The 25,845-nt window shown below is 41.1% G+C and overlaps 1 protein-coding gene across 26 annotated transcripts in view; it reads right to left on the bottom strand.

Annotated features, from left to right (window-relative positions):
• ABLIM1 (actin binding LIM protein 1) overlaps positions 1–25,845 on the bottom strand; it is a 353,493-nt gene that overhangs the window by 5,724 nt on the left and 321,924 nt on the right. For 6 of the 26 annotated variants that reach the window (XM_010363198.2, XM_030941234.1, XM_030941221.1 and 3 more), the window contains 10 exons: positions 17,490–17,594; positions 15,732–15,779; positions 11,985–12,131; positions 9,428–9,519; positions 8,128–8,233; positions 4,902–4,966; positions 4,234–4,294; positions 3,290–3,297; positions 2,349–2,423; positions 991–1,071 (listed from right to left, as the gene is read on the bottom strand). In XM_010363198.2, the coding sequence (XP_010361500.1) occupies positions 991–1,071; positions 2,349–2,423; positions 3,290–3,297; positions 4,234–4,294; positions 4,902–4,966; positions 8,128–8,233; positions 9,428–9,519; positions 11,985–12,131; positions 15,732–15,779; positions 17,490–17,594 (788 nt within the window). The remainder of the gene's footprint in view (positions 1–990; positions 1,072–2,348; positions 2,424–3,289; positions 3,298–4,233; positions 4,295–4,901; positions 4,967–8,127; positions 8,234–9,427; positions 9,520–11,984; positions 12,132–15,731; positions 15,780–17,489; positions 17,595–25,845) is intronic. The other 20 variants (XM_030941227.1, XM_030941225.1, XM_030941236.1 and 17 more) reach the window with 5 other exon arrangements.

Consider the following 25,845-nt stretch of genomic DNA (forward strand, 5'->3'; position numbering starts at 1 on the left):
AAAGCTCCCCCAAGATCCTGGAGCCTTTATTCTCTGTATCTCTATACTAAGGTATTGCCTTTTGTCAGGAAAAAGTAATCATTCTTTTTGAGACTGGCAGCCAGGGTTTTTCTTAATTAAAATCATTGGGATGGAAAACTGTAATACAAAGATTAGTCTTCCATGTCTAAGGAGATCTTGGCTATGTGTACCCAGATAACCCTTCAACAAGGAATGTGGAAACAGCCAAGAAGGAAACTTGTTCAGTACAAATCAATATAAATCTCTCTCCTGAGAGCCTTTGTCGCTCCCACAGCCTCCCATGAACTCAACCCCAGCTCAGGGGAAGATAAGGATCTGAGACTATCTCAAGAGAAATAGAGACTCCCATTTTGAATCACCAGCTATAATTATGGCAACATCAAGTTTCAAAGAAAATGACTGAAATTATTCTGTGTCTCCTGGGTCATTCTTTTTCTCTTTTTCTTTCTTTCTTTTTTTTTTGAGATGGAGTCAGGCTCTGTTGCCCAAGCTGGAGTACAATGGTGTGATCTCGGCTCACTGCAACCTCCATCTCCTGGATTCAAGCAATTCTCCTGCCTCAGTCTCCCAAGTAGCTGGGATTACAGGCGCCTGCCACCATGCCCCACTAATTTTTGTATTTTTAGTAGAGACAGGGTTTCACCATGTTGGCCAGGCTGGTCTCGAACTCCTGACCTCAAGTGATCTGCCCACCTCAGCCTCCCAAAGTGTTGGGGCTAAGAGCATGAGCCACTGTGCCCACCTCTTGGTCGTTCTTCTGGGTATTACTAGGCATTTTTATGCTGATCTAAGTGAAAACCTGGATTTTTTTTTTTCCTCCAAAGTTATTTCTTAGTTCTAACTATGACATGAGGGTGATCTTTTTGATCTTTTTGTTTTCACTGAAGAAATCAAACACTGCTTAGGGGAGAGTTGGTGGGAGTGCATAGGGATCTGCAGTTGGGACTGGATTTTTCTGTTTTGTTTTACCTCCAGCCTGGTTCTGTCCACCTCTCTTAGGATTTTGTTTCGCCCTCTGTTGGTCACCATGAGCATTTCATATGGAAATATCTGAGAAGAAAGAAAACACCTCTTCTAGAACACCACAGTCCATTTTATTAACAAGCAGAATCCACCTAAAATCTAGTACTCCCAAGATAGAGCTTCCAAGAGACTGTCTTGACAGAATCCGAGTGATGGGTCTTCCTTTTGCAAGGCCAGTGGAAGCTCCAGTTTCCAGGGGACAGAGACAGAATCTTAGATATTCTCAACTCTCCACCAGCATCTCAGGTAGCACTGAGCCTTAGGGGGCTTTGTTGAGTGGCAGAACACTAACTTATTATGTATTGGGATGAAGGTAAACATTAGAAGATAATGGAAATTACAGGCACATGTGTTTTATTTTTATTTTTATTTTATTTTACTTTGAAACAGGGTCTTGCTCTGTTGCCCAGGCTGGATGCAGTGGTGTGATCACAGCTCACTGCAGCCTCGATCTGTCAGGCCCAGGCGATCCTCCTACCTTAGCCTCCTGAGTAGCTGGGACTATAGGCACATGTCATCATGCCCAGCAATATTTTTTAGTTTTAGTAGAGATGGGATTTTGCTGTGTTGCTCAGGCTGGTCTTGAATTCCTAAACTCAAGCAATCTATCCGCCTTGGCCTTCCAAAGTGCTGGGATTACAGGCATGAGACACTGTGCCCAGTCAACGTGTTACCTTTTACACGATGCTATTATAGGGCAGGATGCCTTTGTGCTGGGGTTAACAATCTTGTTCCATGACTAGCTCATGAATCCATAGGGCCAGGCAGGCCCAGAAGCAGTCCTCTGGCAACTGCCATATTGAAATAAGCTCTGGTTATGGTCACCAGGGAGCATGAGCCCTTGGACAACTCTGAAGGTACAGGCTACTCTGGAGCTAGGGTGGCCAGGCATCCCAGTGTACCCAGGACTGAGGTTCTTGAAATGCAGGGCTTTCAATGGTGAAACAGGGAAAGTTCTGGCAAACTTGGACATGTTGGTCACCCTACATGGAGTAGTCTGCAGCCACTCCACTCAGCACTGGATATGCTCTGTAATGCACATGGCAGAGGCCAAGGAAATACCTTGGTCATAGGGAGAGAGGGACTGGCGCCTCGCTGTAAACACACAGTATCACACCCAGTAAGGGTTAAACCTGCTGAACTGATGTGGGCAAAACAGCAGAATGGCAAGGTGCATATTCATAACATGGCTCACCTGAACACACCAGCCTATAACGCTTTGAGAATGATGAAAAGATAGAACATCAAATCTGTTTAGGGTTACGTCATTCCCACATGACAGGAAAAAGAACAGCTGCACTTGCCTTTGGTTCCAACATGTTGGGCATAGACACTCCTCGGTCCATTCTCATCGCAGGCATGTGGCCATCTGGGAGCGTCTGCAACAGAAATGCCAGTTCCAAGTGACGCATGAAATAGTCTAGGGAACTGAAGGGAGGACTCTTGGGCTCCCAACTCCCTCTTGGGTCTCCGATCCTAACCACTATTTTATTTGTGTCATCTAAATGATCATGTATTTTTCAAAATGGGATCCTTGCTATGTAAGAACAGAAATACAGTTCTTTTGCAATCGAGTTGGGGAGAGATCTTGGCTTAATGGCTCTGGACAAATTCCTGAATTAGGCTCCATGAAGGAAAGTATATAGTACCTTTAAAAGATGCTCAAGTCTATTATTGTTATTTTCTTATCTTTAATCTTGATTTTCTCTGCATTTTTCCTCTTTTCTTATTCTCCATCACATTTCTTGTTTTTTTTGTTTTGTTTTGTTTTTTGTTTTTTTTGTTTTGTTTTGTTTTACAAGATTTAGGTTCTAGTGAGAAAGGAATGTCATGAGGGCAAACTGCTCTCTCCTATTGGCTAAGACATAAGTGTCTTTTCATTAGAGAACACGTAGGAAAAGGGTGGCCTAAAGTACTGAGAGATTATAATTAAAAGAAGAAAAACTGTATATGACCAGACCCTTCCAAGGGTCCACTTCTACCCTAGAGAGGACTCTCCAACGCCAAAGCAAGAGAGACCCCCTACACCTGGCCTGGTTCATGCGGTGTCCCCAACGCCTGCAGGGACAGCTTGACCCAGGCACCAGGCATGCCTGCTCTTCACGACTATACAGTAATGACTAGACAGATCAACCGCAACAAGCATCTTCTCAGCAGAAACTTTTGCCTTGGAACCAGCAGTTTGGGTTGGAATGTGGTTGTTCTGCTGGTGTGGCCAATTCAAGAAAGACAAAGTGTTCCATACCTGGTAATCTGAAAAGGAAAGGAAAAGAAAATATCATAAGGGAAAGACCATGGGAAAACAAGGCACCATTCATAGACTGTATTATATTGAAATTCCCAACATATTCTCCCTATAAACCATGTTCTTTTTCTGCTCCCAGACTCTGCACATGTTATCCCTTCAGCCTCCCTGAAGCCAAGAAATGCCTGCTCCAGTGTTAGTTAACAGTTAAAACATCCTTTTCCCCTGGAAGCTTTTGCTGACAACCTAAAGGTACTTACTGCTTCCTTTTCTCTACATCTCTGATCACAATGTTCATCACACAGAACTCCTTTCCTTCTGCCATATGCATTTTGAGGGCAGGGGCCATGTCTCACTTACTGTTATACCTCCAGTTACTTTTTTTTTTTTTTTTTAAGAGACAGTCTTGCTCTGTTACCCAGGCTGGAGTGCAGTGGCATGAACATAGCTCACTACTGCCTTGAACTCCTGGGCTTAAGCAATCCTCCTGCCTCAGCCTCCCAAGTAGCTGGGACTACTACAGGCATGTGCCACCAGCTAATTATCATCATTTGTTGTTGTTGTTGTTGTTAGTAGAGATAGGCCTCACTTTGTTGCCCAAGCTAGTCTAGAACTCCTGGCTTCAAGTAATCCTTCTGCCTCAGCCTCCCAAAGTGTTGGGATTGCAGGCGTGAGCCACTGTGCCTGGCCTCTAGGTATCTGATAGAGTGCTCAGCACATAGCATGAGCAATGAATAAATTCTCACAAACTCACTTCTTACAGTTTGATTTCATTAGACATTCTTTGAAATTATGGAAATAATTGCCCTATTAGCTCACAGAAGACAGATGTGATCCTACTCTAGGCTGCAGTACAGCATGAACACAGCCAGTATATTTGACCTGATGAACCTCAGCCTCGAGGGAAGACGTGGCCATGCTCAGCCTGGCCATGGGAGCCTCACCTCGCACTCCTCCGCTGACATCCCCATAGCTGTTATACTGAGCGAAGTCGGTAGAAACAGGCTGAAATGAGGAAACACAATTATTAGGAAATCTCCATAGCGATTGTTTTGGAGTCAGGTGAAAAGGAAGAAAGGGTTTACAAAATCCTAGGAATTCTTCCCAAGCTAAATGCTGGGACCTTCATTATTTTTTTCCCTATGATTCTTCTACTGCTATGCCATCTCTGTCTTTTACAGTAGTGTACTAATGCCACCGCTTAGAAGGCTCTTGGTAAGCAGGGATCTCTTGTTGGTAAATAAAAATGCATTTCCCTACATAGTTACATAATTGTATTTGTTCTATGGTTAGGTTGGTTATCACACACATTCTTGTATCTTTTTACAGCAGATATAATGGCTCAAGTAATTACTTTTTGTTTCATTGCAACCTAGTTTTCCCATAAGCATACATAAATCATTCTTTTATCTAAAGTTAATTTCTCTCAATAGAAATATTTTATTTTGCCTGTAGCTCAAATTAATTTACCAGATGACCAGGGAGGTTAAAATTTTCATTATGTTTCAACACTGACATCAAGAGTCAGACGTATTCAGGCAATGTGTCAATACTTCAACCAGGGCCGAGGTGGAAGTAAAGGCAGAAACAACGAATCGGGGAGAAATCTTACCCGGTGAAGCCCATTTCTTCCATAGCCAGGGAGAGATGCGGTTTTAGATGATGGAATATATGAAGCTGAGTAAGAAAAAAGTAAAAAACCAATTGTTAGGAAATCAGAAGGTCCAATCCTTTAATGAAATTGGCAGTATCTTCTACCTCACAGGATAGAAATACCAAAAACATTCGTGGCTCAAGTGTTCAAAAAAATGCTACCATATTTGCAAGGAGTGGGTGGACAGTGATATGACTGAGGAGGGAAGGGAAAGAAGTCCACGCAGTTGAGTGGGGGCTGAAACTAGCTGTGCTTCCTACAGCTCTGGTATGGAGCTAAGTGTTCAGCATGCTTTATTTCTTTGAATCTTCAATACAACCCTAATAACACTATTATTATTAGTTCCATATTACAGAAGGAAAAATAGGGGCTAAGAAAAATATCCTGCCAAAAGTTATTAAGCTTCTAAACAGCTGAGCAACGATGTAAATCAGGGATATCTGAATACATTAGCCCATGCCCCAGTTGATAAGGTGGCAGTAACTGAACTGGAAGCCAACGCTATATGTTATCAAGATCTACCAGCCATCTACAGTTGGACTCCTGGGAGGCCTGATACAGGGTATCTGTCAACAGCATGGAAGCCTCATAGGCTGCTGGGCTTGAGAGGGAGCAGCCCTGGGCTTGAACTCTGGTTCTGCAACTTAATACCTCTGTATCTCTGGACATGGTGTTTAATCTTTCTGAAGTCTACATTTCTTTTTTTTTTTAGACGGAGTCTCGCTCTGTCACCCAGGCTAGAGTGCAGTGGCACGATCTCGGCTCACTGTAAGCTCCACCTGCCAGGTTCACACCATTCTCCTGCCTCAGCCTCCCCAGCAGCTGGGACTACAGGCGCCTGCCACCATGTCCGGCTAATTTTTTTTTTTTTTTGTATTTTTAGTAGAGATGGGGTTTCACCGTGTTAACCAGGATGGTCTCTATCTCCTGACCTCATGATCCACCCACCTCGGCCTCCCAAAGTGCTGGGATTACAGGCGTGAGCCACCGCGCCCGGCCTCTGAAGTCTTCATTTCTTCATCTATGTAGATATAATGTTATACATTCTTATAGAGCAGAATCTCAGAATTAGAAGGAGCTCTAAAGATCTGTAAACCACCGAATCCAAGATCAATGTCAGTGAGGCATTGATGAAGGGTAGCAGGAATTCCAGGTAAGGGTATGGGCTCCGGGGTTATAATGTGTGGACTTCTAAATCCTAGTCTTGCTAGTCATTGGCAGTATGACATTGGGTATGTTAACTCAATTTCTATACCCATCTCCTGATTTCTAAACTAGAGATGAAAATGCTGCAGTTGCTAATAATAACCACATCTACTTCATTGGCACGTTGTGAACATTAAATAAAATGTTTAGCAAAAGTGCTTGCACGGAGTGAACATTAAATGCAATTTTTTTTTTTTTTTTTTTTGAGACGAAGTCTCACTCTCACCCAGGTTGGAGCGCAGTGGCGCGATCTCAGCTCACTGCAAGCTCCACCTTCTGGGTTCACACCATTCTCCTGACTCAGCCTCCGGAGTAGCTGGGACTACAGGCGCCTGCCACCACACCTGGCTGACTTCTTTGTACGTTTTAGTAGAGACGGGGTTTCACCATGTTAGCCAGGATGGTCTCAATCTCCTGATCTGGTGATCTGTCCACCTCGGTCTCTCCACTAAATGCATTTTTTTTTTTTTTTTTTTGAGATGGAGTCTTGCTCTGTCGCCCGGGCTGGAGTGCAGTGGCCGGATCTCAGCTCACTGCAAGCTCCGCCTCCCGGGTTCACGCCATTCTCCTGCCTCAGCCTCCCGAGTAGCTGGGACTACAGGCGCCCGCCAGGTCGCCCGGCTAGTTTTTTGTATTTTTAGTAGAGACGGGGTTTCACCATGTTAGCCAGGATGGTCTTGATCTCCTGACCTCGTGATCCGCCCGTCTCGGCCTCCCAAAGTGCTGGGATTACAGGCTTGCGCCACCGCGCCCGGCCACTAAATGCATTTTTAAAGGAAGTCTTAGAGGAGAAAATTATGCTCTAGCTCAGAATATGAGAGAAGAAATCTTGTGGGTTAAGAGCAAATTGGCTTATGATAAATAGATACAGGGGAAAATACACTGATAGACTATTTCAGCCCAGTATATAAGTCATCTTCTTCAAAACTATCAAAAACACTGTTCATCCTCAGTTCTTGTATTGAAGATTTTTTTTTTTTTTTTGAGATGGAGTTTCACTCTTGTTGCCCAGGCTGGATAGCAATGGTGTGATCTCAGCTCACTGCAACCTCTGCCTCCCAGGTTCAAGCAATTCTCCTACTTCAGCCTCCTGAGTAGTTGGGATTACAGGAGCCCACCACCACGCCTGGCTAATGTCTGTATTTTCAGTATAGACAGGGTTTCGCCAGTTGGTCAGGCTAGTCTCGAACTCCTGACCTCACGTGATCCACCCACCTTGGCCTCCCAAAGTGCTGGGATTACAGGCGTGAGCCACCGCACCCGGCCTCTATTGAATATATTAATGTAAAATCATAATGCTTAGAAAATGTCTTATTCATGTTATCTTAAAAAAAAAAAAGGAAGGCCGGGCGCGGTGGCTCAAGCCTGTAATCCCAGCACTTTGGGAGGCCAAGACGGGCGGATCACGAGGTCAGGAGATCGAGACCATCCTGGCTAACACGGTGAAACCCCGTCTCTACTAAAAACTACAAAAAACTAGCCGGGCGAGGTGGCGGCGTCTGTAGTCCCAGCTACCCGGGAGGCTGAGGCAGGAGAATGGCGTGAACCCGGGAGGCGGAGCTTGCAGTGAGCTGAGATCCGGCCACAGCACTCCAGCCTGGGTGACAGAGCGAGACTCCGTCTCAAAAAAAAAAAAAAAAGAAAAGAAAAAAAGCCTCATGTTTTTTAGAGGATTTTCTCTTGCTGCTTCCCTTGGAGATGAGTGTTCTAGAAGACAAATCTAGTATATGGGGATTGGCCTTCATGGATTTTGAGAACCTCCAAGGGCTCACCCATTTCCAGAAGAAAGGAAACTCACACATTTATGGAAGACCCATGACATGCTTATGAGCTCAATTGACATGGAATGGGTTTCCCACACTTCCTTTCCCGGGGAATACTCTGTAGGTTCCACCACAAGTGAACAGTCAAAGGCAGGTTCCTTACAGGCAGGTGGCTGGCTCTCACATCAGGGAAGGTTGGGGGCTTTGCTGCTCACCTGAGTTGATGGGCGAATCATAGCGACTGGCTAACAGAGACGACCTTTCCCTGCTCTCTTTCTCCATCTCTTCTTTCAATATCAACTGTCCCAGGCCTGAGTTAAGCTATTCACAGAAAAAAGAAAAAAGAAAGAAAAAGAAAGAAAGAAAGCAAAGACTCCAATTACTTTCATGGAGCTACAGTTTGTTTGTAGCAGATCTCACAAGAAGTTCCTCATGCTGGAGGGCCTCAATGCATGTGGCCCCAGAGCCTGGTAGTTCCTGAAGAGGTAGGTCAGGTTTGGGACCCTAAACCTTCTTAGCCCTTTCAGTTTCAAAGCTCCATTTCCCTAAGTCAGGCTCTATGTTAGAAGAATGTTTTCCTTCCTCTGCTTTCCCTAAAGAGCCAGGAGACCTCAGAAGGCATGTGTGAGTACGTGTGGATTTTTGATGTGGGAAGGGAAGACTAGGGATGGTATGCTTGGAAAAGAAATTGCCTTGATTTGTTTAAAAACAAGAAATAAAGGTAATACATGCTAATTTTACAGATTTTGGAAAATCTAGAAGAAAAGAAGAGTAACCCATAGTATGTCACTCAGAAATAACACTATCTTTTGATTTATATCTATCTAGTATTTTTGTATACACATATAAACCTGAGGTCATACTATAAATGCAACTTTGTATTCTTTGACTAGTATCACGTGCATTTCCTATATGCTTAGAAAACATCATGTCAAAGGATTCAGCAGCCTCTTGATTGGTGGGAGAGTTTATAACTGACTGTCCTCCTGGACTGCTGCAGGCTGTTGCTACAGGAAGGAGGGTATGAACAGGACCCCTTCATGGTGGCAGTTCCTTTCATTCCTTTTCTCCTGGCCCATATCCTGGGAAAAGACTTGGAGAAATGTTCAATCCCACAATCACTCCTTCAGCAGAACTGCACGAGGGAAGGAAGGTGTGGCACTACCTGGGTGGATACCAGCTTGCTCTACCTGGCCCTCCAGCAGCCTTTCAACACACGCACTGCACACACGCCCCCATACGGTCTCACTTTCCTTCCCACAAAAACCCAAACCTTCCACGCCCCTCTGACCTCCAGCATCAAAGTCGTCTCCTCTAGAGCCCAGCACGTATTCTGCCATATTCCATTTACCATTAACAGATACCTGTCTTGCTTTGCCTGCCAGACTTCAAGCCCCTTGAAGAATGGGACCACCTCTTGCTTATCTAGGGGGTTTATACGTAGTAGTCATTCAAAAAATATAGATCTTATGTAACTAGAATTGAAGACAGCAGCAAGGTAGTTTAAGGACAAACCTTCATTAATTGCTCTTCTTGAAGCTGTCGGCGTCTCAGAAGTTCCTCGTCATCTTCCTCTCTGCCACTAGATCTGCGTCTCATGTCAGGTCCTAATTCCACAGCAAAGACAACTTCTCACATCAGTCCCAAGACAAGGGAATCTTAACGGGCTAGTCCATCTGTGTTCAATTTGTTAAGCTGGCAAGGTCGGCAGTAGACTTTAACACTTTTAAGTAAACAACAGAAGAAAAAAAATGCCTGCCACCAATTCAGCACTACTGACTGGTTTCTCAAGAAAATGGCCCTGTGTGACAAGCCAGGTCAATGTGTAATGCAAGGAAGGCCTGAATTTAGGCCTCCCTGCTCAATTAGAACTGGGTTTGCCATTGCAACTTAGTCTAAGTCCACTGGTCAGAGATCACTTTAGTAAATGGGAAGGGCATCTCCAGTTGTTATTTTGATGTCTTTGAAGTCAATTTGCTTTTTCCTTTCTTTTTGAGACAAGGTTTCACGCTGTTGCCCAGGCTGGAGTATAGTGATGCAAGCATGGCTCACTGCAGCCTCCACCTCCAGGCTCAAGCAATCCTCCCACCTCACCCATCTGGCTGTATGCCAGGTGTATGCCACCACACCCTACTGATTTTTAAATATTTTTGTAGAGACATGGTCTCACTATATTGCCCAGGCTGATCTCAAAATCCAGCGCTCAACTAATCCTCCTGCCTTGGCCTCCCAAAATGCTGGGATTACAGGTGTGAGCCACCACGGCCAGCCTCAATTTTCAATAGAAAGAAATGCAAATTTATCTACATGCCAACAGATAGGTAAGATAGTCATTGTTTTGTGATATGTGTTCAAATATTGTAGTTTTCTCTTTTTCTGAATATTTAGAATTATGTAATACTATTACTCTGTCTTCTACTCTTAGTAAATTCAATAAAAAGCATACTTTTACTATTTTTTTCAAGAAATGGGTCTCTAATGTTTTTTCTCATCCTTTGAAAAATGGTCACAAAAGAGTTTTATATTAATAGGTAAATAAAGAGCATTAATACAGGTATAATTTTACTTTGGAACAATATAGTAAATTGTGTGCAATTTTTTGGCTTTCTGGAAAAGGGGAGATAGGGAAAGGAAAGGAGGAATCTGTCTGAATGATTGGGAGGTTAAGATAATTATTGTTTTTCCTAAATTGCTTGGATTAATCTGGCTGTGGGAGGAAACAGGAAAGTTTGCTAATCTAATCAAAATAAACTTTAACTAATAGTCCTAGTTTTCAGCATTTTGATTAATGGACCTGAAATTTTCCTCCTTTTGGAATCCAAAAGAGCTTTAAACTACTTAGCGATAATAAATTCAACAACAAAAACTTAATTCTTCCTCTTTCCAAAATGTAGCTGCTTTAATGTCCTAGTAAGCAATTTACTAAACTAGCAACCTCAAGGCCTCAAGAACTTCCTGAAGGGCATGGGCTGGCATAGGAAAGCTGATGACTGGTTCTTAGTCCTTACAATTATAAATGTCAATGTGAAGTTTCTCTCTTTCGTTTACACTAATGAAAATCAATAGGCACAACTTTGTAAGGACTGGATAAATTTCATTAACATAATGTACAGAACACTTGTGAATAAAGAACTTAGGAGGTAGATTTTCCTTAAACTCTTTCTATAAATATCAATTGATTTAAAATCCACTTGTATTGCTTGTGAAAGATATTCCAAAAATATCTTCATTAAAAATAGCACAATGAAGATTAGGGCATTTTGGAAAATTGAAGGCCTTTTAGATTGTCAACAAAAGTGTGATAAGATCATATCCTTGTAAAGCTGACTCGCTAAATTTTCAGTATTAGTTTCTGGGTTTGCTAATACTTCTTTTTAGGCCGAGTGGGTTCACTACTGACAATATAGTAAAGACACAGACATAATTGGAAAGCATGAAGCAAAGAATGAAACAGCTGAAATATGACATTTTAGCACAGAATTCATGAAAATGGTAGATGTAAAATCACGTAACTTCAAAGAAGTAATATTTCAGAACACCCACTACTCTGCAATAGCCCTTTTTCATGATGGAGAACGTGATCTCACAAGAAAAATGTAAGTGCTTCAGTGTTAAGATTGGTTGTTAAGAATTATAACTACAACCCAGAAATAGTCTAAAACAAATTTAACTGAAAGAAGTCATGCTTCTACAAACATTTGGTAAATTCACCCACTAGACTCTAATTATATAGAACAATGTTCTTGCTATAAGGCTTTGGCTCAACTATGTTCAACAGAGTTACTGATTTTGCAGTATTAACTCTGAGAGTCCATGCAAACCATTGGTTTTAGACCACTTCTGGATCCCAGTGGGTTTGGTTAGAACAAGACTCTGGTGGATATGCTTTTGTAACTTTTAAGCGTTTTGTACAAGTTAATACCACGTTAGCTCTTTTCACTATGCTACCTCTTGGTCATACTTTTCTTAAAAATCTTCACGATAGGATACATTTTCTTGCATGTTTTTAAGCATCTCATCTTGAGCTCTCCTAGCAGTTTGTCCCTTTGACTTAGCCGTGACAGTTGCATACCTACGGCAGCAAATGAGGGGGGACCAGGCCAGTGGTCTGTCTCAATCTTTGGTGTCTCGCTGGGGTCTGGTGCCTGGGCTGCTGGGAACTTGGAAAACTTGATGATCTCTTCTGAGGACTTGCTCTGGGCTGCCAAGGCAGCTGCATCTAGATGGGAATCAGGGGGTGCTTAGCTATTGGTCTGTAAGACAACGGTGGTACAACCCCACTTACATAGTTTTCTTGTTCTCTGGCAAAAGTTTCAGTTCTAGAAAGTTCTGTTTATTACCATTATCCATGGCCCAGTCACTCAGAGGTACCTATTGACAAGTCAACTCATTTTCCTTACTTTACGTCGGAAGCAAAGCTTCATCCTACATATGTTCTACATCTGAAAAACCCTATTTTAGAGTGCTGCCCAGCACGAGCTAGATGAGGCTATTTAAACAAAAAAAAATTAATACAATTAAAATTCTGCTCCTCAGTTTCACTAGCCATATTTCAATTGCTCAGTAGTCACATGTGATTAGTGCCTATTGTCCTGGCCAGTGCAGATATAGAACATTTCCATCCTCAGAGAAAGTTCCAGTGGACAACACTCTCCTAGAGCAATTAGTAATCTAAAATTAAAGAGCTAAGTTGAAAGCATGATGCTGTCACTTGACTGCAGTTGTTAATCATTAGAGGGTTGGCTGGCTTTGCATCTTTGGGCAAGAAGCCACAAATATATTGGTCCAGTTCATTCTTTTATTATTATTTATTATTATTATTGTTATTTGAGACAGAGTCTCACTCTGTTGCCCAGGCTGGAGTGCAGTGATGCAATCTTGGCTCACTGCAACCTCCGTCTCCAGGGTTCAAGGGATTCTCCTGCCTCAGCCTCCCAAGTAGCTGGGATTAAAGGCATGCACCACCATGCCCAGCTAATTTTTGCATTTTTAGTAGAGACAGGTTTTTCTCCTGGCCAGACTGGTCTCGAACTCCTGACCTCAGGTGATCTGCCCACCACGGCCTCCCAAAGTGCTGGGATTACAGGCGTGGGCCACCACACCCGGTCTGGTCCACTTCATTCTAATCCTTAAATACTAAATACATGTGTCCTTGAGTCCTAGGAGAAATGGAAATTGGAAAATCCACTTTCAGCTTGCAGGAATTTGGCATTGAAACTTATGTTTGCCATTCCCACTCACTGTTTTGTTCAAAGGTCTGTGCATACAAGTGAGGTATCCAACTTTAAAACAACAAAAGCCAAACTAACAGCAATATTAGTTCACAAAGTTCTTAATGGCTATGCTTAGAGGAGGAGTCACAGCTTAGAGCCCCAGATCTAACCTACAGAGATGGAGCAAAACAAACCAGGTTAAATGGACAGTCCCTGATTCTGGCTAATTTTGCAAATTGGCCAGGGATGTCACTAAATATTTCAAAATGTATTTATAATGCCTTAAATAACGTTTTTCTTCTGGGCTTACATATTTAAAATCTGGAAATAACCTTTTGAATCTTCAGCTCTAAGTCCTCCATTTTTTGAGTAACCTTCTGGGTCTCAATTTGCTTAAATAACTCAACCAAGGTCACCCAATACAAAGGGGTAGTCTTTTTTCCCTTCCTTGGAGACAGGGTCTTGCTATGTTGCGCAGGCTGGATTCTAACTCCTGCACCCAAGTAGGTCTCTCACTTCAGCCTCCCAAGTAGCTGAGACTATGGGTGCAGACCGCTGTGCCTAATTTAGGAGGTAAAGTCTTGGCCAGGCATTAAACAGTGTTTCTCTGAATCTCTAACCTCATGAGAAAAACATTTTAGCTTGGAAAACACTACATACAAAATCTCCTTCTTAAAGATGGACAAAGCATGTTAGCATATAAGAAGTTCTCAGAAGTTCTGCATTATGAAGAACAAATGTGACTTTATTTAAATCTAGCCCTTCTCAAATGCATCAGGGCACAGACACCAGTTTGGGGCATAACAACTATTTCTTTGGCATGGAATGGCTGTTTTGCAAAAACATCCCTTGGAAAGCGCTGCTCTGGCTGGGCTATTTTTAATTAATTACAACAGACTGAAAGACTTCAGTCAAAGTAAATATTATGAAAAGAAGTCAACTAATTCCTTCCAAACAAATAATCTAACATTATCCAATCTCCTTAAATTTTAATTATTTGATTATTTTTATTCAGAGAGGAGGACCTAAAGATAGGATTTTTCAAAGTCTCTAAGTTGACAAATCAAACTCTGATAATTTTATTCTTAAATTAACAACAAAAGGATGACTTCAAACAGTACTTACGCATTAGAATTGGTGAAGTCAGTAGTTAAACATTCACATGTTAATGAGTGTGTGGAAAGACATTAAACCATAAAAAACAAAAACAAAAACAATGTTAACAAACTTAAAAAGCAAGCGTATGGTTTAAAACCTCAAAAAAAAAAAAAGAAAAAAGAAAAAAATCAAAGCTCTAGAACCATTATGATACATACATTTCTCTTTGTCTTCCTGATTCTGGCCTAAAATTTTTTTCCTTGTGCATTTTCAATGTTATTTGATTTTCACGTCATCCTAATTCTTCCTTCTTTTCTTTCTTTTTTTTTGGGGGGGGGGTGACAGAGTCTCATTCTGTCACCCAGACTGGAGTGCAGTAGTGTGATCTCAGCTCACTGCAATCGCTGCCTCCTGAATTCAAGTGATTCTCCTGCCTCAGCCTCCCAAGTGACTGAGATTACAGGTGCGCCACCATGCCCAACTAATTTTTTTTGTATTTTTAATAGAGGAGACAGGGTTTCCCCATGTTGGTGAGGCTGGTCTCGAACTCCTGACCTCAAATGATCCACTCGCCTCGGCTTCCCCCAGTGCTGGGATTACAGGTGTGAGCCACTGCACCTGGCCTCATGTTATCCTAACTCTTAAGGACTCATGAATGTCAGCTGGATTCTAAAGGCAGTCTTCAAATTTCCAGGCACAATTTGTGTAGAATTTTTTGAAATCACCTGAAGACCAGCTTTGGATATCTTTTCACAAAGATTTATGGTCAATATATCTATAGAGACTTAATAACGGTGGAGGAAAATGTAAGTTACATAAAGTCATGTGAGTTCCTGAGTTAAAAAAAGGAAAACTGAATTATACATACACGTTAGTGATTCTTAGTTTGCAGGAAGTTCAGAGACAAACTGATCTAACTAACTGGTTTTTACAGAAGAGAAAACTGAAGCACAGAGAAATGACATCACAGAGCCATTCAGGGAGAAAGTGGGACCAGGGCCTCGACCTCTGTGTTAGCTTGTATCCTGTCCACTCCACTGTGCAGACATCTTCATACCCTATAAGAAACCGGAGACCTGGACAGCCAAGTTGATGCAGGCTCAGTCAAATTAGTTTTTCTAGGTGGCTGATTTTTCACTAGTTTAAATTAGTCTCATCAAAATTATTTTAAAGGGTGACTATATTTGATGGCAAAATATAAAAAAGTCTTGCTAGGATATTTGTGAGTTACTGTGTGACCAGTACTTCCCCCTCTCTAGGAATGGAATGACACATGGTTTGATGGGCTCAGAAACAAGTTAGAAGCTTTCTAATCAAGCTAAGTGCTCTCCATCCAGGAAAATCAATTTCACAATATTTACATCTTAGTAGACCAGAAAGGCATAATATGCTGGATGCACCAGTTTTACTCTCAAAAGCAGCAGCAGGAAAAGCCTTTCAGAGGACAGCAAGGAGAAATTCAGCTGACTTTACTATTTAAAAGCTACGCAGAGGAAAGCGGGTTTTACCATGCTGTTTGTAGATGGGTGGTTTTCGGTAAATGTTGATCCCTTGATCTGTGGAAATGAAAAGCAAAGGTGTGTGATTATGGGAACCAGTTCAGCGATGGGAAAAACAGATCAACCAAAGGGCAAATCAAACTGAAGATCTTGAACAAAAATAACCCAGAAGATTAATTTCTGTATTACAAAGATTGAGTTTATTGGAAGAAAAATTATAGAAATGAGTGGCTTACTATATGCAAGTGTTATGGAAGCCTTCGTAATACATCTTAGGATATACAAAGATGTGATTAACTCATGAGCCATTTATTTCAAATACACACTTCATTGAAAGTGGGATTAAAACAGGAAGAAATGCAAGCAGTGGAGGTACTCTTACGGTGAGAAAGACATAACCAGTTTGGGGAAAATCCCCAAATTGCTACTGTCTAGAAATTGAGCCCCCAGTAGATACCAGTGGCTCAATTTACTTTTCAACTAATGAGTGGAACAGTGGAAAGCAATGTAGAAAAACCAAAAGTTTTTTTAAAAAAAAAAAACATAGAAACTTTTTATGTTCAAGGCTAGCCTTGCGTACTGATGGGATGTTCAACAAATCCTAATTTATACAGGCCAATTTTTTTTAAAAAAAGAATGAATGAATGAAAAAGAAAAGAGATGCTAAACACTATTTATATATTTTACAAGACCCCATTGGATTATGGAACCATTTTGCTTTAACTATAAATACTCATGAAATTTCAAAAGGTTTCTGTTTCCCCAGAACCGTGGGCACTGTATCTTGGTGGGGCATTTTTATGTGAAAAATCCCAAATATAGAACATTAATTTTCAAGATTCAATTAAACGTTTTTAGAAAGGACAGTCCCGACTAAGTGATACAAGGCTCAGTGAACTTTCCTCTGTTTTATTAAGTTGAGAAGCGAAAGAAAAAAAATGATTATAGATTCTAAATATGTACACTTACGTTAATATAGTGGGTAATTTATTAAACTACTTTCAGTAGCTAAACAAAGCAAAAAACAATAAACTGCTGGTAGAAATATAATATTATTACCTCTGACAGCTAATCCTGTCCTTACAAAGTGAGCTGATTCTAAACATTAAGATATTATATTAATGGGCTCTCATTATTTCAGTTTCTGATGTCAAATTACTATTTGTATTATGACAGCAAATGCTTGTGACTACTAGAGCAAAGCTTGCAGCACCAAGCCTAAATTGCAAGATATCTTCATGGGCTGTGGAGGTGGCTAGTCTATGTTGCGCTGCAGAAAGACCAACCAATTCACCCAATTCTACATCTCTCTGAAAAGTCCTTGGAGAAAGTCTCCACATTAGAGAAAAACAGGAAATAGAAAAGTATTCTCTCAGGTGACACTGTGGTTCAATCTTTTGGACGAGAAGATAACTAGATTGCCATTGCTATAATTAGTCAATGACAGCAAACCACAGATATCTCAGAAGGCAATCATAAAATGGTACAATGAAAATTTTAGTAAAAAGCAAAACAAAACAACTCAACTGTTTTTACCCATCACCCACACTCTTCAAAAATTATTTGAGAAAACATAAACCTTCACGGTAATCCTGGCATTTAACACATAAAACTTTTGAAAGGCCCCCTAGGTCAGATCCTGCAATTTAGGGTTTGTTAACTGTGCATCCCAATTAAAAGAGCATGAGAGATGAGATGAGACGAGGTTACAAGGCTACATTCTACACTGTGACAGGACACCAAGACACAGACTGTGTCAGCTCCTACCTGGAACATGGAAATGTTTAGGGGCCTGAGCGTAAGTTGGAGTTAGAGGGCGGCTGTCTGGCCGGTAAGGGAGAGGGGAGTTCCGGCCGCTGGACGGCTCATTGCCTCCAATGAGAAGAATGGAAAAAACAAAATGAGAGAAGGGAGAGAGAAACAAAGAAAACAAAGCAAGCGTAATAAAAATTCAAAACAACAGACCGGAAGGAGGTTCATCAAAAAGGAGAAACAAAAGAAACAAACTCAATTTATCAACTTGACTTGCAAAGGTGATACCAGGTTTAGTTTTCCGTTACAGAGATTTGAACTCAGGTGGAGCTGGGTTAGAAGCAGCTAGCGGTCAGGTGCGTCATTCCAATGGCATGCATTGAAAGCTGTGCAGCAAATCGATTAGAGGGAGGGGACGTTGGAAGGGATGGAAAGCTGCTTGCTCATGATTCAGGATCAGTTGTCAGATGGTTAAATCCCAAGCGTGTAAAGGAGCGGGCTAGGCAAACCCAAATACAAATCACTCTCAAGCATGATGGCAGCAGCTGGCAATTAGCAGAGGTTTCTCCGATCTGAAGGTTAAGTCTGGGAACCTGTATGGTCACCAAGTCCTTCCCCTTAGGAATACAAAGTGCCTTCAATTGCAGCATATGTTTCTGTTTTCTTCACTTTGAAAATATACAAGATAGAGTCAGACCCGTATCAGCCAGGTATTTCACAAGCATTTATACCTCTCCCCACCTTTCACTTCAAAGATGAGGCTCCACCCAGGCCAATGATTCAATCACTGAAACATTTATTGAACACCTACTATGGCTGGGCACTGAGTACTACTGAGGACAAATAGATGAATGAGATACACTCCCTGCCCTCAAGGGACTTAGGGGCTATCTAAGGAGACAGACTTAAATACCATATAATGACATGTAATTGTTTACTCTGAGGTATAAGAAAAACGCTGACACTCAGATGAAGTTGCCACCAATTCTTCAAGCTAGGTTTGAGCTGGGCATCAAAGAGTAAGCTCACCAGGTGAGAGGGAGGGTGGGAAGCCCATATTCCAGAGGGCTGCAATGTCATGAGAAAGGGCTGGAATGTCATGAGAAGGATGTGTTCTGGGGGAGCAACAGGACTGGCCACCTTGTCTGGACAGCATGGTGCTCTTGGAGGAGAGAACAGGGACCAGGCCAGAAAAGAGCAAAGAGGTGGCTGCAAAAGCCTTTAGTGCCACCATATCCACCATCACTCCCTTCTGACCAGGAGAATGGCCGGGATGAACTGATTCAGCTTGTGCAAAATTAGAAAGAGATTTTCAACTGGCCTAAACTGTCCTCCTACTCTATGTCGGGGCAAACATTTGTCTCAAGAAGACACCAGAAGATGTAGGACTATTAAAGCTCAATAAATTAGTAGTGGTAATCGCTTTTTACTATTGAGTTGTAAGAGCTTTTTATATATTCTGGATACGGGTCTCTTATCAGAAATAATATGAATTTGCAAATATTTTCTCCCAGTCTATAGGCTGTCTTTTCACTTTTTTGGTGGAATTCTTTGAAACACAAAAGTTTAAAAATTTTGATAAAGTTTAATTTATTTATCTATTAATACTAATAATTTTAAATAAATCATAGATCATCAGAAAATAGAGCTCTGGCCAGTTGCTTCAGGTCAAATTTTTCTAACTCTATCCAGTCAAGTGTGAAAGATGTCAATTTTTGGAGTTTTAAAATACATTTAAGAGAATTTTAATGTCTCAGCATACACATTTTTAAGTAACGAGAGTAGAGATCTGCACTAAATGGGCAGTAAGATATTCCAAATATGGGATCTGTGTCTATTACTGAGTCGAATTTAGATTCCTGGCTTTTGGTTATTGGTGTTCTGAAACTTCTGTCTTTTCTTCTCAAGAGTCGGTTTAGCAGCCAGCCCCAAATATGTTATAATGTTGAGTTTATTATTTAAGTCATATATTAGTTCCCCAAAATTGTGAAATATCATCCCAAACAATTGACCTATTAAGCTAATTTATAAAAATGTTATCTCATTTAACCCTCTTCTAAAGAGAAGTAACTAGTTCACATCAGGAAAAAATGAGTATAAAAAACACAGAGGAAAAGAGGGGAAGGAAGATTATGATTTGCATTTAGAAGGAAATAGTGTTTTAAACCTGTTGCTGAATTAAAACTCGGTCTCATTTATCATCATCAGTGCTCAGTGTACCACCTGGCCAGGAGTAAGTGCTTAATAAATGTCTGTGAATGAATGATTGAAGGAGGCCAATTAATTACCTCCACAGCTATTTATTGGCCTAATTTAGCAAGCACCATGGCAAGATTCACCATCAATTTTCTCTAATCTCTAAATTAAAGGAAGCCAGATGTTAGTGTAGTTAAGTCCTCACTTAACATCAATAGGTTATTGGAAACTGCAATTTTAAGCAAAACAACATATAGCAGGTCCTTGAAGAACGTTGTTTATTTCAACCTAGTTTCATCACAACATTGATGAGGGGAAAAACTAGACTCTTATTTTAATATATCAATTCTCTTAAATCACAGTCTCCAAGAACCTATTGATGATGATAAGTAAAGACCTACTGTATACAGCACTGGGATCACCCCTTTTATAACTTCCCCATCACAGCCAATCCTTGACAGCTCCAATTTAGTTGTTTCACTGAAGAAAAATGATTGAATCCTATGAACATTAGAAATTATTAACAAGGGTAATCCATAACTGAAAAACAGAATCATTCCTATTGTCCTTTCTCGATAGAAGGTACACGGGGTCTCAACGTCTGCTGCTGCTTCTGAACCACACTGCTGCGTGCTTTTGTTCTTTCACATTGACCCCCACTGTCCTTGTAGAAAATCAGATGTTTCCAGGAAAGTTCTCATAGGTTTTGGTTATAATACACAATCAAATGAACCCCCATTAAATCAGTTTTTATCATTATTAGCCCGTGTCACGCACGCACAAAAATACCTGCATATGCAGGACACAAACTTTAAGGTTATTAGAATTAGACATTTGTCCAGGGATTAAAATCTTTCTATCAACAAGACCCTCTGGTGGCCAGTGCCTCTGGAAGCCCCTCACTTCTTGAATATGGCCAAAGCCTCTCAGAGGTTATGGAGTAGCTGTCTGAATTCCCAAGGAGTGGATTCTGGCTGAATGCTGTCACCAGTTGGGTGTGGTTCTATATTAGGCTGGATGGCTTCAGCAAACATTCACCTCTCTAGTTGTTTGAAAAAAAACAAAAAACAAAACACTAGTATGTCCAAATTTTAATAAGTAAATTTAACTATAATTATTTAAAACTTCCTACAAAGCATTTTTAAAAATCAGGTAAAGAGATACCCAGTGACACACCCATCTCAGCAATTCTGCAGAATGTGCTTTCCACATATCACAACCGCTCACTGGGGAATAAGTTTTTGGAATAGATAATGTTTCTAGGTACCAAATTCTTAGCCCTTGAAATACCAAAGGCATGACAAATTTTGGGCATTTCTAAAGAAAAAGGAAAATTCTCAAGAAGAGGCCTCTTTCCCTTTTCTAAATTAAACATCTTATTTTTATTTATTTTTTTTTGAGACAGAGTCTTGCTCTGTTGCTCAGGCTGTAGTGCAGTGGTGCAATCTCCGCTCATTGCAACCTCTGCTTCCCAGGTTCAAGCGATTCTCCTGCCTCATCCTCCCAGGTAGCTGGGATTACAGGCGTGTGGCCACCACACCCAGCTAATTTTTGTATTTTTAGTAGAGACAGGGTTTCATCATGTTAGCCAGGCTGGTCTCAAACTCCTGACCTCAAGTGATCTGTCTGCCTTGGCCTCCCAAAATACTGGGATTACAGGCATGAGCCACTGCACCTGGCCAACACCATATTTAAATGCTAAAACTTGGAACCCAACCCTGGCAGGAAATAACTGATGGGGGCCCTAAGAGGTCATCTGTGCATAGTTCCTTACTTAGACAAAGTAATGTGTGACGTACCAGATGAAATCTCATATTTGGAAGATATCATTATTATCATCATCATTGTCATCATCTATCAACCCAGAATAAGATACTGTTTGAAAATAACAGGCCAGGCATGATAGCTTATACCTGAAATCCCTGCACTTTGGGAAGCTGAGGCGGGTGAATTACTTGAGGTCAGGAGTTTGAGACCAGCCTGGCCCATATGGTGAAACCCTGTCTCTTCTAAAAATACAGAAATTAGCCAGGTATTGATGGCAGACACCTGTAATCCCAGCTACTCAGGAGGCTATGGCAGGAGAATTGTTTGAACCCAGGAGGCGGAGATTGCAGTGAGCTGAAATCGCAGCACTGCATTCCAACCGGGGCAACAAAGTGAGATTCTGTCTCAAAACAAAAAACAAAACTACTGTGTGTGTGTATGTGTGTGTGTGTGTGTGTGTGTGTGTTTGTATCTGTGTATAATACAATAGTATATATATATATATCACACTCATGGCTATTTTGTTCCTTTAAGTCCTCAGATTGGGCCACCCTAAGTTGTTAGTGTTCTTATCTATTGTAGTGACAAGCTACTATATTTCTATTTATGTTTCTATTTCTATTTCTTGGCCTTCAGTTTTACCTCCTTTCCTGTTACCCTAGTAAGCCAATTTTTTAGACCTCGGGGGAGCATTCACTTACAGGACTCTCACTGTACTTAACAAATTTAAATGCCTGTCTCTACTTTCATTCTTCTTTTTGGCACCATGAGAGCCCAAGTGACTAATTCTAAGACAAGCGAATACAGATGGGGGTGTACGATTCTGCTGTGGGGACCTGTTGGAGCACTGCCTAGCTTTCTGGACTCAGAGTGCTTACATCCCCAAATATAAATGAACATCTTGAGGAAGCCTTAAGATAAGTTGGCAGCAGCTAGAATTTTGTGACAGTTTTAAGATTGCCGGTTCTTGTCTAAAGCGTCAATAAGAGTTACAGTTTCCTTCAGCAAGTGTCAAATATATATTTACATCATGGCAACTTGTATTTATAGCAAAAGAGGAAAGATTCCTTTCAAAGAGATTTAATATACGTAGCCCTCCTGCTCAGAAATCCAATTTATACTTCATGGACACAGAATGTCATGTCTAGCAGTATTTCAAAGGGGAAGGAAGAGAAACTTAGCAGACACTTCACAAACAAAGCCCGAAACAAAGTGAAAATGGTTTTTCCAAATCTCTAGGCATAAGGTTGTCCAAATGGCCCAAAGATATACTAAGATAGAATGAGGCTACAAGGAAGTTTGGAGGACAGAAATAAAGACACACCCAACCAACAATGGATGTTATGGAAAATGAATGGGGAAGCCAGTGAAGCAGAGAAACAGTCTGTGCCGTGCATCTCAGCTTTACAATCATGCAGGCGTCCTCAGCTCAGTGAGCCCAGGCCTGGGTCACACACTGCAGAAACAAGGACCAGGAAGTGGACTTGGGCAATGGAAGGCTGGGCTTCTGGCTGCCAGAGTGGCAAATGGCGCCCCCTGCCTCTGAGATGGACATCCTACCTTTGGTCAAGCTCCTAGCTCACATCCATTAAAAACAAAACAAAACAAACAAACAAGAAAAACTCCCTCAAGCTCCAAGACAAGCTCCAAGATAAAAGTCAATGAAGGGCCACAAAAAACCCTGGAAGACATTGACTTATCTCAAAGATATCTTGGATATGTTATTCAATGGCTATAGGTTCCCCCCATTCTGAAATTTCTAAGGGCCAGAGAGGTCTTCCATTTAAATGGATACATGTTTTTCAAAATAACTAAGATGTAATTCCTTGGAGAATTGGCATTTAGCCAAATACACTAGGCTTTTAAAGCAATATCTTTAATGTACAAAATCTCCACCATGTATCTATGATTAAAAAATTAAGTATATACTGTTATGTACATTACACTTTGCATCTGAAGCATAAAGACTATTTCATATGAACAAACTATAGGCACATGTCTAGTAAAAAGAAAAGGGGAGAGAGACTATTAGATGTTTTTAAGTTCAGGGCCACTAATTCCTTTTGGCTTAGCGCTTTTTATCATTTAAATCCAGAATATGTGACGGTGTCAAAAACTTCAAATGCAGATTGAAAACAGAAAAGAATGTATATTTACATTTTTAATAAAGCACCATTTAGGAACATAGGGGTGCCATAATTTTTATAATCATTTAATATTTCTATGGAAAAGTAAATATTTCTTAATTTTGTGATCTAAATGACTCAGGATCATTCTTGGTCTAAGACTCAATAAGAATGCAATTTTCTGGCTAAAAGGGATGAAAAATAAAAGTGTGCTTTAAAAATTATCTTCACACATATTTATACTGAAACGCATGGCCCTCATATGAAGGAGCGCTCCTGGGGAGGAGGGGGCCTGGGTCTAGTCCAGGCACTGCCACGTCCTAGAGGTGAGCCCCTGGACAGTTACTTAGCCAGGGCCTCCATCCTTGGTCTCCTCACTGAGTCCATTTCCCAAGAATGCTGTGAAAAGTGAACAGAATGATGGCATCAAAAACCATTTAAGGTCAGGCGCAGTGGCTCAATCCTGTAATCCCAGCACTTTGGGAGGCTGAGATGGCCAGATCACTTGAGGTCAGGAGTTTGAGACCAGCCTGGTCAACATAGTGAAACCCTGTCTCTACTAAAAATACAAAAATTAGCCGGGCATGGTGGTGCATGCCTGTAATCCCAACTACTCGGGAGACTGAGGCAGGAGAATTGCTTGAAGCCGGGAGGCGGAGGCTGCAGTGAGCTGAGATTGTGCCACTGCATGCAAACCTGGGCAACAGAGTGAGACTCTTGTCTCCAAAAAAACAACAAAAAAAAGCAGTTTAAGAGCACCACGCTGACCAAGGTGGGTGTGCTCAACACCAAGATACTTCACCTCGTGATGTAGGAGTCTCATTGTTCCTGATTTATAGAGTAGGCAAGTGACACTCAACAGGATAAATAAGCAGCCCAAGGTCACACAAGGTCACACAGCTAGCAAGTAACAGAGATATCTGAACCCAAGATTCCAGTGTCCATGGGCTTTTCAACTGTCCACATGGCTACTCATGGACATGAGGTAGTGTTAGTCACTGACCAGCTATTGACACTTTGTGCTGTGTTATTTGTACAAACTGTGTAACTTTATAGGGCCTGTGACACTTTTCTTTCTACAAAAAGTCTCTCTCTAAAAGTTGAAACATATAATAGCCAAGTGAGGAAGTTTACATTTTAATGAATCAATCATGTATTTTTTCTTAAATATCAGAAATAACCAAAATCTTTTTTTCTTTCTTTTGTTTTTTTTTGAGACAGGGTTTTGCTCTGTCACCCAGGCTGGAGTGCAGTGGCTCGATCTTGGCTCACTCACTGCAACCTCCACCTCCTGGGCTCAAGCAATCCTGCTTCAACCTCTGCGTAGCTGGGACTACAGGCGTGCACTACCAAACCCGGCTAATTTTGTTTTCGTGTTTTTGGTAGAGACAGGGTTTTGCCATGTTGCCCAAGCTGGTCTTGAACTCCTGGGCTCAAGCAATTTGCCCACCTCAGCAGAAATAACCAAAATCTTAATTTGACCAATGGCTGCTATATTAAAGTCTCTTTAAAACATACAACTGAAAGGTTTTTTTTTTTTTTAAGAAAAAAAAACCAGCATAATTTCTTTATGATTTTATAAACATTCTCTAAAGTATCATCTTGACATTTTATAAATAAAAATTTTCCCCAAAAATACTAATTAGCACTCATAATTTAAAATAATCTGTTGGCTGAGCATGATAACTCACGCCTGTAATCCCACACATTAGGAGGTCAAGGCAGGTGGATCACTTGAGGCCAGGAGTTTGAGACCAGCCTGGCCAACAGAGCCAAACTCTGTCTCTACCAAAAATACAAAAATTAGCTGGGTGTGGTGGTGCACACCTGTAATCCCAGCTACTCAGGAGGCTGAGGCGTAAGAATCGCTTGAGCCTGGGAGGCGGAGGTTGCAGTGAGCCAAGTTTGCACCATTGTACTCCAGCCTGGGTGACACAGCAAGACTGTGTCAAAAAAATTAAAAAAATTTAAAAAAAAGTAAAATAATCTGTCAAGGGTTTCAGAGAGTGTTGTACCTATCAAAAAATTTGCTAATGGCAAATGGCACGTGTGCCTTAACTCCAGGCATGTGTGTCTTTGATAAGCATGACTGCTTCAATAAGCAATATTATTTTCAAAACATAAAGAATGCTGAAATTAGCAAATTTATAAAATCACTGCATACTGATAAGTACAGTACATGTACCTTTTAGGATTCAGCCACTCAACAACCAAGTGAGCACAAAGAAAAAGCTTGGGTAGACTGACAACAAAAATTCAGTAAACCAGAACAAGCTCCTCAA

This window comes from Rhinopithecus roxellana, chromosome 11 (assembly GCF_007565055.1).
Source record: "Rhinopithecus roxellana isolate Shanxi Qingling chromosome 11, ASM756505v1, whole genome shotgun sequence".
Taxonomy (NCBI): Eukaryota; Metazoa; Chordata; class Mammalia; order Primates; family Cercopithecidae; genus Rhinopithecus; species Rhinopithecus roxellana.